A 12,439-nucleotide genomic window follows, 5' to 3' on the forward strand; every position below is an offset into this window, starting at 1 on the left:
TTCTAATTAAAGTATCATACTGCTCATTTTATTTTAGAACAATATACCTGCTAGAATTGGATTCATTGTCAGAAGTCTTGAAGACTGACTTTTTAAAAAAAGATAGATCCAAAGTTAGCTTTTCTTCTGAAGTTTTTCATTCACACTTTTTCATTTACATTATGGCACTTTATGTATTTAAGTAAAAGCAGGTATTGGCCATCTTTCTCTAGCATTTTTGTGGAAAACACAGTGAAGAGGTAGCAATGTAAATTAATGAAATATGCCTCTAACATGGGGCTGGAGCCCCAAGGAGCCTTAGAAGATACAGAAAAAATGATTGCAGAACTTCATGGAGCCTTGGGTCTCACATTGATCGTTCTTAATAGAATAACAGGATATTTGATTCATAATTGATATTTTGAAGATGTATGTTAAAGCTGAACTAGCTTGTTCTTTATAAATTTTTACAGGAATGATTAAATTTACTGCATTCTTTTTTAACAAATATATTTATTGCTTTTATGGCATTGGCATAATGCCTGTTTGCATCAACTTCAAAATAACAGATCTATGTATTCAGTTTTATGAAAATATAGCCAAATGTATTTTATTTCATATTTATATAAAAAACAAGAATTAAACCAATTTGTACAAAAAGATAATCACAATCGTTAATGAAATTTGAAAATATTGAAAGTTCAGTTATTTGAAATCTCATTTAATATCTTTGTATATTGCAGAGATCTGAAGATAGAAAATCTTTTGCTAGATGAAGACAACAATATCAAGCTTATTGGTATGAACGTCTTATAGTAATTTTAGTCTTCAGACACTAATCAGCATTTTTGTCATAAATTAACACAACACCTGGATTTGAAAAATATTGAACTTTTACTATTTGGTTATATATGTAATTCAGGTGTTTCTTTACAAACACACAGAATATAGTAAATTTATATACATACATACATACATACATACATACATACATACATACATACATACATATTGTGAAACCTTTCATCTAAAGCATGCTGAATGGTTGGAGAAGTAGAATAAACATCTTCCTTTGGCATTTGGATTCCTATTTTAAGTGACTTGAAGTTTAAGATCTTTTTGATGCTGCAATCAAATGGGATCTTTGTTCACATAGTATGAAGCGAACTTTAGTGTTCAATCAATACATTTGTCTGCAAAATTAAAATAACAAGTACCGTGAGAAAACTCAAAGGTTTCTTGATTGTACCTCTGCCTGTAAAAATGCATTGTTTGCATTGATCATACACATTCTGCAGAAATCATAAATGAGTCATCTTTTACTACTATCCATATAAACTCCCATTTATGTTAATTGTGGGCATTAAAAGGAAAATATCTCCCTTATAAAAGCACCTACTTAGGGATTTAATTCTGCCGAGTCAACTCGTTTTGTTGCAACAGCGAATGTGAATAAAGTGAGTTAAAAACAGGCATTACTACCTCTTAAGTGGGCCAGAGAATCTGTGAAACAAAGCTTTGTCTCCCATGGCTTAAGGACTCTTAGGAGGTGACAGCTTGGCAAAATAACTTTGGGGAAAGGCACCACTTTGGGAAAGACCTATATAACACTTGTATATAAGAAATAGCATTCACCAGTGTATTGAAAAATGCATATTACCATCAGCCAATCAACAACTTAGTTTAAAGCCTAGGTGACAGCAAAAGAATTTTAAAGTTGTATTAACATCTGATAGCTTTTGTTCTTATAAAGGGCTGTTTGATTACTCCAGAACATCTAAAGCTGGCTTCAGTATGCAGTCACTGCCAAACAATATATATGAAACAAAGCTAGAATATAACTATTTTGCATTTGCTTTAGTTGCCTAAACATTTTCTCACTGTAGTCTGTGTAAGAAGATGCTCTAAAATAGTGTTTCTCAGCTTGGCAACTTTCAGATGTGTGGACTTCAAGTCCCAGAATTCCCTAGCCAGCATGCCATAGAATAGGGGTGTCAAACTATTTCACTGAGGGCTGCATCAGGGTTGTATTTGACCTCTGGGGACTGGGGTAGCCATGGCCAGCTCAACATCACTCGTGTTGAGAGCGCATGTGGTGGCCTGAGCACATTGCTAGCAAAAACAGGCTCCCAAGTTCCATTTTTGGCTGTCACGGTCTCCTGCAACCCTCTGTCAGTGAAAACAGAGCTCAGGAGGACTGCATGTGCCCTCCCAGGCTCCATTTTTGCTTGCAGAGGCACTGGGGGTTGGTCCTTTGCTGTGGCCCACGGGCCAGATCTAAGCACCCCATGGGCCGGATGCGGCCCCCAGGCCTTTAATACCCCTGCCATAAAACATAAGAACATACTATAGAAATTTCCTTAGTTTTATACAATTCTGACAGCCTCAAATGCAGCAGATTGTTATGTATCCCAGAGCAAAGTCTATTAATACCCTTTGTTAAGAAAGGACCACTCTTAAAATGAGGAAAATAACTCATTATTTTCAAAGGAAATACTAATATTGGTATTCGGCAATAATACCTTTTAATGGAAAGGTTTTGATTTGAAATAATAAGTTATAAACATTTTAATTAAAAAGCGTAGGTTACTTGAGTATATTTAAGTGAATCACAATTTAAAATAGAAAAGCACTGCCTATCTAGGGTTCTATTAGTGCTGCTTGCTTGCGGTTAAATGTGGCTTTTTCATATTTAGCCCAGGGGTGAAATGCTCCCGGATCAGACCAGATCGCGCGATCCAGTAGCGATGGTGGCAGGTGGTTTGGAGAACCAGTAGCAATAGTCTGTGCCCCCCCACCCGCCCATGCCCAGCTCAGCCACACGATCATCAGAGGGGTTGTTTTTTTTTTTAAAAAAAGCATTTTTTCAGCTGAAGAAAAAATGCTTTAAAAGTTAAAAAAAAAAAAGCCTTTGATGATCGCACAGCTCAGCTGTGTGCTAGCCAAAAAAGGGGGGTGGGAGTCCGTTTTTCCTCCCAGTAGGCTTCCCTGAAGTTTCCCTAAAGCCTGCTGGGAGGAAAAACAGACTCTCCCCCACCCCATTTTTGCCTTGTCCAGCAAGCCTGCTGGAAGAAGAAACGGACTTCCCACCCCACCCACCCCGTTTTTTGCCTTGTCCAGTAAGCCTGCTGGAGGAGGAAACGGACTTCCCACCCCCCACCCCATTTTTTGGCTTGCCTTGCAAGCCTGCTGGAAGAAGAAACGGACTTCCCACCCACCCGTTTTGCCTTGTCCAGCAAGCCTGCTGGAGGAGGAAACGGACTTCCCACCCCCCCACCCCGTTTTTTGCCTTGTCCAGCAAGCCTGCTGGAAGGGAAAACGGGGTGTGGGGGGGGTTTCGTTTTTGAGAGAGAGCAAGAAAGAAAGGAGGCAAGGAAGGAAGGAAGAGAGGAAGGAAGGAGTACAAACCTGGCACTAGACGCAGCTTCAGAGGATAATCCAGGGCTGGAAGGGACCTGGAGGTCATCTAGTCCAACCCTGCTCCAGCAGGACATTGCTAGTCAGTTTCTGTTGTTTGATCCCCCAATCACATAGCCACGCCCACCCAGTCACATGAACCCCCACCAAGCCACGCCCACAGAACCGGTAGCAAAAAAAATTAGATTTCACCCCTGATTTAGCCCTGTTGTGTTTGTTATATCTTGCAGCTGAGTATTTTATCTGCATATGGACACAATTCCTATGGGGTTCCATTTAAGAATATTAAGCTATTCACACTCAGTAGTATACTTAACTCTTTGTCATTTTCCAAGGTGGATCAATATGTAAAAAAACTTGCTGATTTTAAAATCAAATGCCCTTAGGGAGCTATAAGGTATAGATAGGTCTTAGCAGAATAGGGTGCTTCACAGAGGCAAGAAAACCAGAATTATACCCCAGGAAATTATGTTTATGCTGTTGGAAGATTATTTCCATTTTTTTTGTATAATTTAAGAGAGCAGCATTCAGATTACAATTCTGTAATCTACCTTTACACCCAACCAAGTGCTTTATAGATATGATGGACTACAAAAGCAACGCTAGGTAGGAATGATGGTAATTATGATCCATTATGTCTTAAGAGTGCCAGTTGAGGAAAGCTTCTGCTTTAACTAAAACAAGATTTATAAAAAGAAAAATAAAATCCTATGAAGGTAATAAACGATAACTATTTAGAGACTACAGTCTTTCTAATGCAGCGTTTAAATGTGTATTCTTTGTTTTTTTTCCTCACAGACTTTGGCTTGAGCAATTGTGCAAGTATCCTGGGCTACACTGATCCATTCAGCACCCAATGCGGCAGTCCTGCTTATGCAGCACCAGAGCTTCTTGCAAGGAAGAAATATGGTCCCAAAATAGATGTTTGGTCCATGTGAGTTAATATAGTTTAAAAGCCGCATATTCTCTCTCCACATCGTGTTTACACTAGCAAAAATTAAAAAGTTTATTTAAAATGGAACATTTTTACAAAATATTCCACTTTGAAAATGGATAACTGATTTTATTCGCTAGCATTGGCATAGTTTTTCTGTTTTGTTCTGTCATCTAAACCTATAGTACTGCACTCCATCTCTTAAGTCAGAATTGGATAAACTGAAGCTCTGAGGGACTCCTCTGTCTCCTTGCTGTGGCCCTTGAGCTCCAGACACAGTCGCCAAGAGCCAGAACTGTTTCCCACCATTTTGATATGAAAAACACATACATGCTGTGGGCTAAGCCCTAAAATAGCCCTTTTATACTTCATGTTGGAAGAAATCATAAATCAGGGACTGAACATCTTTACATCTGTATGTTTTCAGGGTCAGGCATTGCTTTCCAATTAATAGGGTCTTAGGAGGTAGGGGAGATTGTTGTGGTTTAAATACACCAAGAATGTCCTAACATGTTGTTTTATGTGCCATAAATTACAGCTGCTTACCACTAAACATAATCTCTTTGCATCTTTTATTTCATTTCCAGTATAACTTTTTGCTTACCCTTCCCCCCCCACCTTCTTTTCCAGTGGTGTGAATATGTATGCAATGTTGACTGGGACACTGCCGTTTACTGTTGAGCCATTCAGTCTGAGAGCTTTGTACCAGAAGATGATTGACAAAGAAATGAATCCATATCCTACTCAGCTTTCCACAGGTAAATGTATTTAAGTGTTGCTGAATTTTTTTAGCTTCTATTGCAGATGGCCCTTAGTTAATAACAGTACTTGGGATTGGAAACTCCATCACTATGTGGTCAGAAAGCACATGGCCATATGATTATGCTGATTTACAATTGCCTTTTTTAGGTGAATCCCACATGGCACAACATCACATGATCATCATTTACAACCTCCTGCTGGTTTCCCCATTGACTTTGTTTATCGGAAACTTGCACTCAAGGTCACAAACGTTGATCATGTAACTGTGGAATGTTGTGATATCATAATTGCAAGCCAGTTGCCAAGCATCAAAATCATGATCACATGAATGCTGCGACAGTTGCAACTACAAGGACCTACAAGTCGTAAGTCTTCTTATTCAGCACCATTGTAATTTTGAATGGTTGCTGAAGCAGAACTACCTGTAGGCTCATAATTAAAGGTGGGCACTGCAGTGTTAACTTCTTGTGGACAAGTGTTTACACAAATTGTTGTTGTTTTTTTATTCAAAAAGTTTTACAGAAAATTTTTTCCCCTTTCCCCCCCCTTCCCTCCCTTCACAACCCCTTCCCCCGACTTCCCGGAACGAGCACAAGGTATAGTTAAAAATAAAACAAACATATGCTAAAAAATTTTTGTCCCAACTTAATTATACCCCTACAATCATCAATTCCTAACTTCCCCCGAAAACAATAAAAAATAATACATCATAATCATTCAAAAACAGTTTGATAACTCTTAGTCTGATATCTACTTTGAATATAGTTAATCCATTTTTTCCATTCCTTTAAGTATCTTTCTTGCATATTATCTTTCAAAAAGGCTGATATCTTCGCCATCTCAGCCAAATTGGCAACTTTCAATATCCATTCTTCTATTGTAGGTACTTCTTTTTTACACAAATTGTGAAATTGCTAAAGAACTTGTTCCATCATTTCAGGTATTATTTTTTATTAGTAGATTAAAGAACTTTACTGCTCTTTCATAGAACAGGCTGCCCAAGAGTAAATTCTATTGATCTCAGTGGGACTTGTTCCAGCTTTATATCTAAAAATAATTCATCTCAAAGCACCATAGAGGTATGAAAATATTATTTGACCTTTTTTCTGTGGTAGACCGAACCTTGTAGAATTATTTTTTTAGTTTTCACATACATTTAAAGATAATAAATAGAAGTAATGTATCTGTGATTAAATTCAGTTTCCACATTACTAAATATTTAAACAGTTGTATATTTAACTAAGGAGAACAAAGACTCTCCCTTCAAACTGTCACTGTTTCTTTCCAACAATTTCCTTGATATTCTGCACAATTAATGCATTTGATATTTTGTGCAAAAGATTTCCCAGAAACAGTCAGTAGTACTGGCTGGTTTATATTCATACTTCCAGTTCATGGTAATCTTATATTCAAAACCCCAACATACTGAAAGTGTTAGCCACATCCTGCTGAAATCCTGGATAATTCTTTTGTTGGATTTAGATACAAAATGCTGCCTTTCCCACCCCAAGTTTAGAAGATTACATCTAAAGAAAAGGAAATATTTTGTTTATGAATTCTTGTTTGAAGTGGCAATTACGGGCAATTTGGAGCTATATAATTGCATACCTGTTTCTTTAATGAATCATTTATACTTTGTTACATTTTCATAGTAAATTTATCTTGTTTTGTTCCTGTGTGGAATTAATGTAATTCAACTAACCCAGTGTTTCAAATGGTCATGTGTACTAGATGTTTCTGGGGCCAAAAGAAGTAAATAGAGACTTTCACTTTTTCTTGGGCAGTATTTGGAGAGGGGTATTTGTTAATTTTTATAAAAATAATATCATTATTGTGAAAAGTAACTAATATTATTATCAAATTTATTTGCTGTCAATCTCGCTGTTCAAGGTGATCCTTAATGGAAAAAAATCATAACCCTCCCAAATGAAAAAAAATCTAATATTAAAAGAGTAGGCAGTTTTGACGAGTTAACAAATTGTAAATATTACCGTAACAATTTAAGTTATTTCAGTGTTATGCTATTTAAAGTGTTGTGATTCTGCCTGTATACTGTAGTTCTGACAATATTAACAATGTGTTTTCCAGAAACAGCAAATTATGGCATGCTGCATAACATTATTGAGAGGCTGTTTGGTGTGATGGTTACAGTATCAGGCAAGAAACCAGGAGATTTATGAGTTCCAATCCTTCTTTAGGCACAAAGCAAACCCAGGTTGTTGCCTGTGGACTAGTTATTCTTCTTCAGCTCTAGGGAAGTAGGCAGTGGCAAAAACATTTCTGAAATTTGCTATGAAAACTGCAGGAACCTGTTTAAGCAATTTCCAAGAATCAATACTGACTCAAAGGCACAAAAACAATTGTGTACAGCACACATCAATGTTAATTTAAAGTTGTCCTTTCAATGATTACAATGTAATGTCTATGGGACCTTATTTGTGAGATGGTTGGAACAACTATAAACAGCTAGAAATCTAATGTATCAAATCTCACCAGTATGATTTTAAAGTAATCAAGGGTCCATATGGGGACTGAGGAGCTTCATGCTGTCCATGAGTTATGGATTGCTTATCTTTAGTATAAAATAAACAATTTCAGGTAACTAGTCACTTTTTGAAAGCTGTTTTATTTGCCTTTTGAAAACACATGCTAGTATTATATGTTTTTAAAAGACATAGAATCCAGAAACAACAACGAAGTCAGATTAATAACATTTAGTTGGTTATGTTACAATTAATTGATATATATGTTTCTCAGTAGTAGATCTTATTGCATTTAGTCTTAGTCTTAAGACTAAAGTAAGAGGGCTTACAGCCTTAAAAATTATTTTTAAAAATATAACTGTTCTGTTACTGATTTTCAATTGGCTGAGTCCAACTTTAAGGAACTTGGCTATAACCTCAAACTTACTCATGTTCAAATATTTATTCTTGTTTTATGACTGTTGAGCTTCAGATGTATCTCATCTACAACAGGAAAATGAAGTAAGGTTGGGAATGTCTCCAAAAGGTTGTTTGATAGGCCACCAGAGTTTAGTTTTGCTGTATTTCCAACTTATTTTGGATCATCCTTCTTTCCTGTTTGACATAGCTACAATTGAAGATGCATTTACCATAGATTTATTCCTAAGAAGTAGCTACTTGTACCTTATTAAAAAGGAAGTGTAGCATGTTAGTGTATATGGCTCATAAGTCTGTTTCCCAGTTCACTTAATTGTTGGCATTTGCAAGTGTTGATTATTTATATATAACAAATTTTTGTACATAATTTAACAGAATTGTAATGCATCTTAAAGAAAACTAGATATTAATAGGAGATGTATTAACAAGTTAGATCAGTATTAAATTAGGCCAATTCCTCCCAGGGATTTTTAGCATTTTAGGAGTCATCCAACTATCACTGGCTTGATATAACAGTAATTAACACAAGATTTATAGTCACAACAATGGCTGAGGTGATACTAAAAGACACTATAAATCATGAGTGATGAAATGCGTAGTCCTATAGTTTGAGAAAAAGAGGGTAGAAGAGGATGGGGAAAAAATAAAGCAGCAGCATGATGTTCAAGGTTTAGTTGAAAGAATAACTCTTATATGCTATGAGGTATTTAGTTCCTGAGAAAAGGATGAGGAAGAAGAGAGAAAAACATCCTTGTTAACAGGCTATTGTTCTTTGCTGCTTAATGTCCAGTTTATGACTATTCTTCCTGTGTCACCAACTTAGTCAGGGATTATGGAAGTAAATTTATAAGTGCTTTAGTTGCCATATGTTAGAAAGTTGCTCAGTGTTGACTAACATCACTATACATGATTTATAAGACCTGCAAGCTCCAGATCGTTTGATTACAGACTGTCAGTATAAGCTCAGCCCCACCTGATTCTCCTGAGATGGCAGCTATGATCAAGCTACCATCTGTGAAATTTGAAAAGGATAGCTTTAACTTCTTGGTATCATAATGTTGGTCTGGAGAATAAAGTGCTGATTCTGGGTTGAAAGCTCTGATGTTTTATTGGTGGAAAAGGATCAGAGAAATTCCCATACACCAAATACACACAAAATTAAAAATGATTATTTGCAAATTCTTTATGCAAATATTCTTGTGTATCATATGTGACATAGACCGTATAATATCCAGCTCAGCAGAAATATGATTGCTGCAGGATGTCCAAAACAGATGTAATATTGCCCAGATAGTATCTAATCCTGATTTATTAGACAGCATCCTTTCTCTTCCTTGTCTTTGATCTATTGTGGAACATGAGCACATACTTCCTTTTCCTGATTTCATGTGGAAAACCTTTGACATCATTGTTTGCTAGGATAGTGATTAAGCAAATCCCTTTGTACAGTTGTGAAAAGATGGGTGACAATCTGCTTGTGAATGATATCCTTTAAGACAAATTTGATGTCTTCTTGTTACACAGAGAGAAAACACAAATTCTGCACCTTATGTGCAGACATGTGAAATGCAGAAATAGATACAGTTCTGTTCCTTTTAGTTGGGTTGGTATTCCTAAGAGCAGAATACTGTTAGAATGTTTTCCAAGCATTTACCAGTATTATTTTAGCACAGAATTCAGATGTTTTCTCTAATCATCAGATAATGGACCAAATAGACCACTCACACAATTGCAAGTGGTGATTCTTCTGGTGAAAGTTACATGAAGTAGAAATGCCAAGTTCAGTGCCTCATTAATTTATTGCTGTCTATTCATTTAAATTATTATTAAACCATAATTCATTGCAATCATCCATGGTTGATCTATACTAATCAATGCTGCAATCACTGAATAGTTAAAAGCATATATGTGTCCTTCTGCTGCTGAACAATAAGATTTTTTTATTTTAAGTTCCTTTTCTTTGTCTAGAAGACAGTTCCCATGTGACTAGGAAGGTTCAGTAGATATATTTAATTGCTTCATACCTAAATGAGACACTATATTTAAATAAAATATTAGTTTCACTGCATCTCCATCAGCATCAATGCAATTGTCAAAAGGACTGTCATTGTCAATCATAATTATATTCTTACAATATTCTTATTATTTGTTAAAATATAGAATTTAGTATTTCAGGTTTAAATCTGTATTTTAAAACCTTAGCATAAAAAGTGGATAATTAGGCACTGATAAGGCAATCGGTCCAAATTCTGCCATAGCAATATTTATTAACTACACTAAGATGCAAGACTTGAATGTTACACGAAGCAGTAAAGTTATTGGTTTGGTTTTGCCTTGATGTATTGAGTCAATCTAGCACCATCTTTTATAAACCATGAGTTAAAATTATTTGTAAACTTAACTACTTTGAAGTATTCAAGAAAACTTGAATAAAAGTAATCATTGTGTCATGCAGTCTGGGATATAGCCATTGGAATTTATAATTCAAGGCTGGTCAAAATGATTATTTAAACTACAACTGTTTATAAAGATTGAATTATCTATCTTATTTGGGGAGAAGTTATTTTCTTAACTACTGAAATTATTTTTTTCACTATTGTATACCAGTAAGGGACTTCCTTAGCTTATCAGCTTACTTTTTTAATGCATAAAAGCAATGTGTAAATGTAATTACTGTATTTCAGATTTTGAGAGAAAAACTGTAATTCTAAAATACCTTAATACCTTATTTGGCTTCAAAAGAATAAATATAGTTGCAAAGAAAATAACACTTCCTCCCCCTCCCTTTTTTTTTCAATGTCTTTGCAGCAGCTGTAAACTTCTTAAAAATTCTGCTAGAACCAGATCCTGCAAAGAGACCAAACATCCAACAAGCATTAGCAAATCGTTGGCTTAGTGAGAATGGGAAAGCACTGAATAATGTTATTTATCCAAACAGGTAATACACAAAAAACAGAATGTGCTGGGTATTCTGCCAACATGATAAAATTCCATCAAAGACATTGAGGTGCCTCTGATCAGAAAGCTGGATTGGAGGTTGTGTTTCTTTCTTAATTTCTCTTTCTTCACATTCCTCTGCGCTCACTTCTTAATTCCTTTGGTATTTCACAAGCTTGAAAATTCTCTGGGGAAAAATCATAGTGATAAAGAACAAAGTTATAAAATAATACATTTTTCAGCTAAGTTGCTCAAGTAATCAAAATGTTCTCCTACTATTATCTCAGCATTTAAGAGGAAAAAAATGTAAATGCAGAGAGCATAATTCCTTTGTTAGACAATCTTCTGGATTGATAACTTCAGGGAAATTTGACCTGGAGACGTCTCAGTTTCTTCACTCTCCTTCAACTTGACCGCTTGGCTGCTTCCTACTCTTGGGTTTCATTCTGCTCAGTCTTCATGGGTTCCCTAGGAGGAGGACAAAGTATGGTGCAATGATGATCATTCTGTGTTCTGATTTAGGATTACTCAGATTAGTTCCAAAAGTACTGATGGATCGTTAGGCGTGCTACATTGCTTTTTCACAGCTTTGCTGTGGAAGTTGAGCCTTCCCAACCTAAATAAAGAGGGTTTTCTTAGGATAAAAATCCTTAATAGTTGTGAAATGCTAGTTACTATGGTAATGACGGTTATGTAACACATGGGTGGATATTAATACAGCAGGGAGGCTGGTACCTTTCTAAACATCTAGTTTAGCTTTTATATGATGGATACAAACATTACATTTATGTTCTGCTGCCTGGTTGCTGCTAGGCAGCAAGAATGAACAATATATACTACAGTAAATGAACTGCAAGAAATAAATGACTGATTTGCGTGGCAGAAAATGAGACAAATCATTATCTAAACATTGGTGTTCTGCTACCAGATCTGTAAAGCACTGAAGATATCACACATTTTAATGCAAAAACTCTCTTGCAAGTGGAAAAAGTTATAAACTTGTTTAGAATGTTACACAGATGGATCATATATGCATTTTAAATATCACATCAATATCCCAAATGTGATCCACACAGTTAGGATTTTCCAGTTAGAAAAATTGCAGTGTCTCAGGCAGGACATTGAATGGGGAGAGCATAATTTGTCATCAAAGTCACATTTTATGAAGTCATACATAGGAATTGGTTCTGAGAATTATGATTCAATGGTATTTGTAAAAAGAATTTATTGAAGCTTTTTTTATCCAAATCAAGCATAGAATATAGTAGCAGCCATGGAAACAAGAAAGTGAAACAAAATAAAATCCTGAAACACAACCCGGAGCGTAGTAAAATCTAAAAGGTTGTCTAACTAGATTTTAAATTGAAATTGATCAATCAGTGTAGGTGCCAGGTAATCTCTGATGGAAGGGTGTTTTATAATTGCAGGTAGAATCTGTGAGCTGGATAAGTTATACTGTAAAACTGTCAATTTACTGAATATAAGAAAGAATGGGCTGTCAGACCAACAC

General features: G+C 35.7%; 1 protein-coding gene across 1 annotated transcript in view; it reads left to right on the forward strand.

The window, feature by feature from the left end:
- The window catches only part of HUNK (hormonally up-regulated Neu-associated kinase), a 69,254-nt gene that overhangs the window by 37,082 nt on the left and 19,733 nt on the right, over positions 1-12,439 (forward strand). Inside the window, exons 3-6 of the mRNA XM_058186342.1 lie at positions 723-778; positions 4,195-4,330; positions 4,961-5,088; positions 10,801-10,930. Of these exons, the coding sequence (XP_058042325.1) occupies positions 723-778; positions 4,195-4,330; positions 4,961-5,088; positions 10,801-10,930 (450 nt within the window). The remainder of the gene's footprint in view (positions 1-722; positions 779-4,194; positions 4,331-4,960; positions 5,089-10,800; positions 10,931-12,439) is intronic.

Source organism: Ahaetulla prasina, chromosome 5 (genome assembly GCF_028640845.1).
Source record: "Ahaetulla prasina isolate Xishuangbanna chromosome 5, ASM2864084v1, whole genome shotgun sequence".
NCBI classification, from domain to species: domain Eukaryota; kingdom Metazoa; phylum Chordata; class Lepidosauria; order Squamata; family Colubridae; genus Ahaetulla; species Ahaetulla prasina.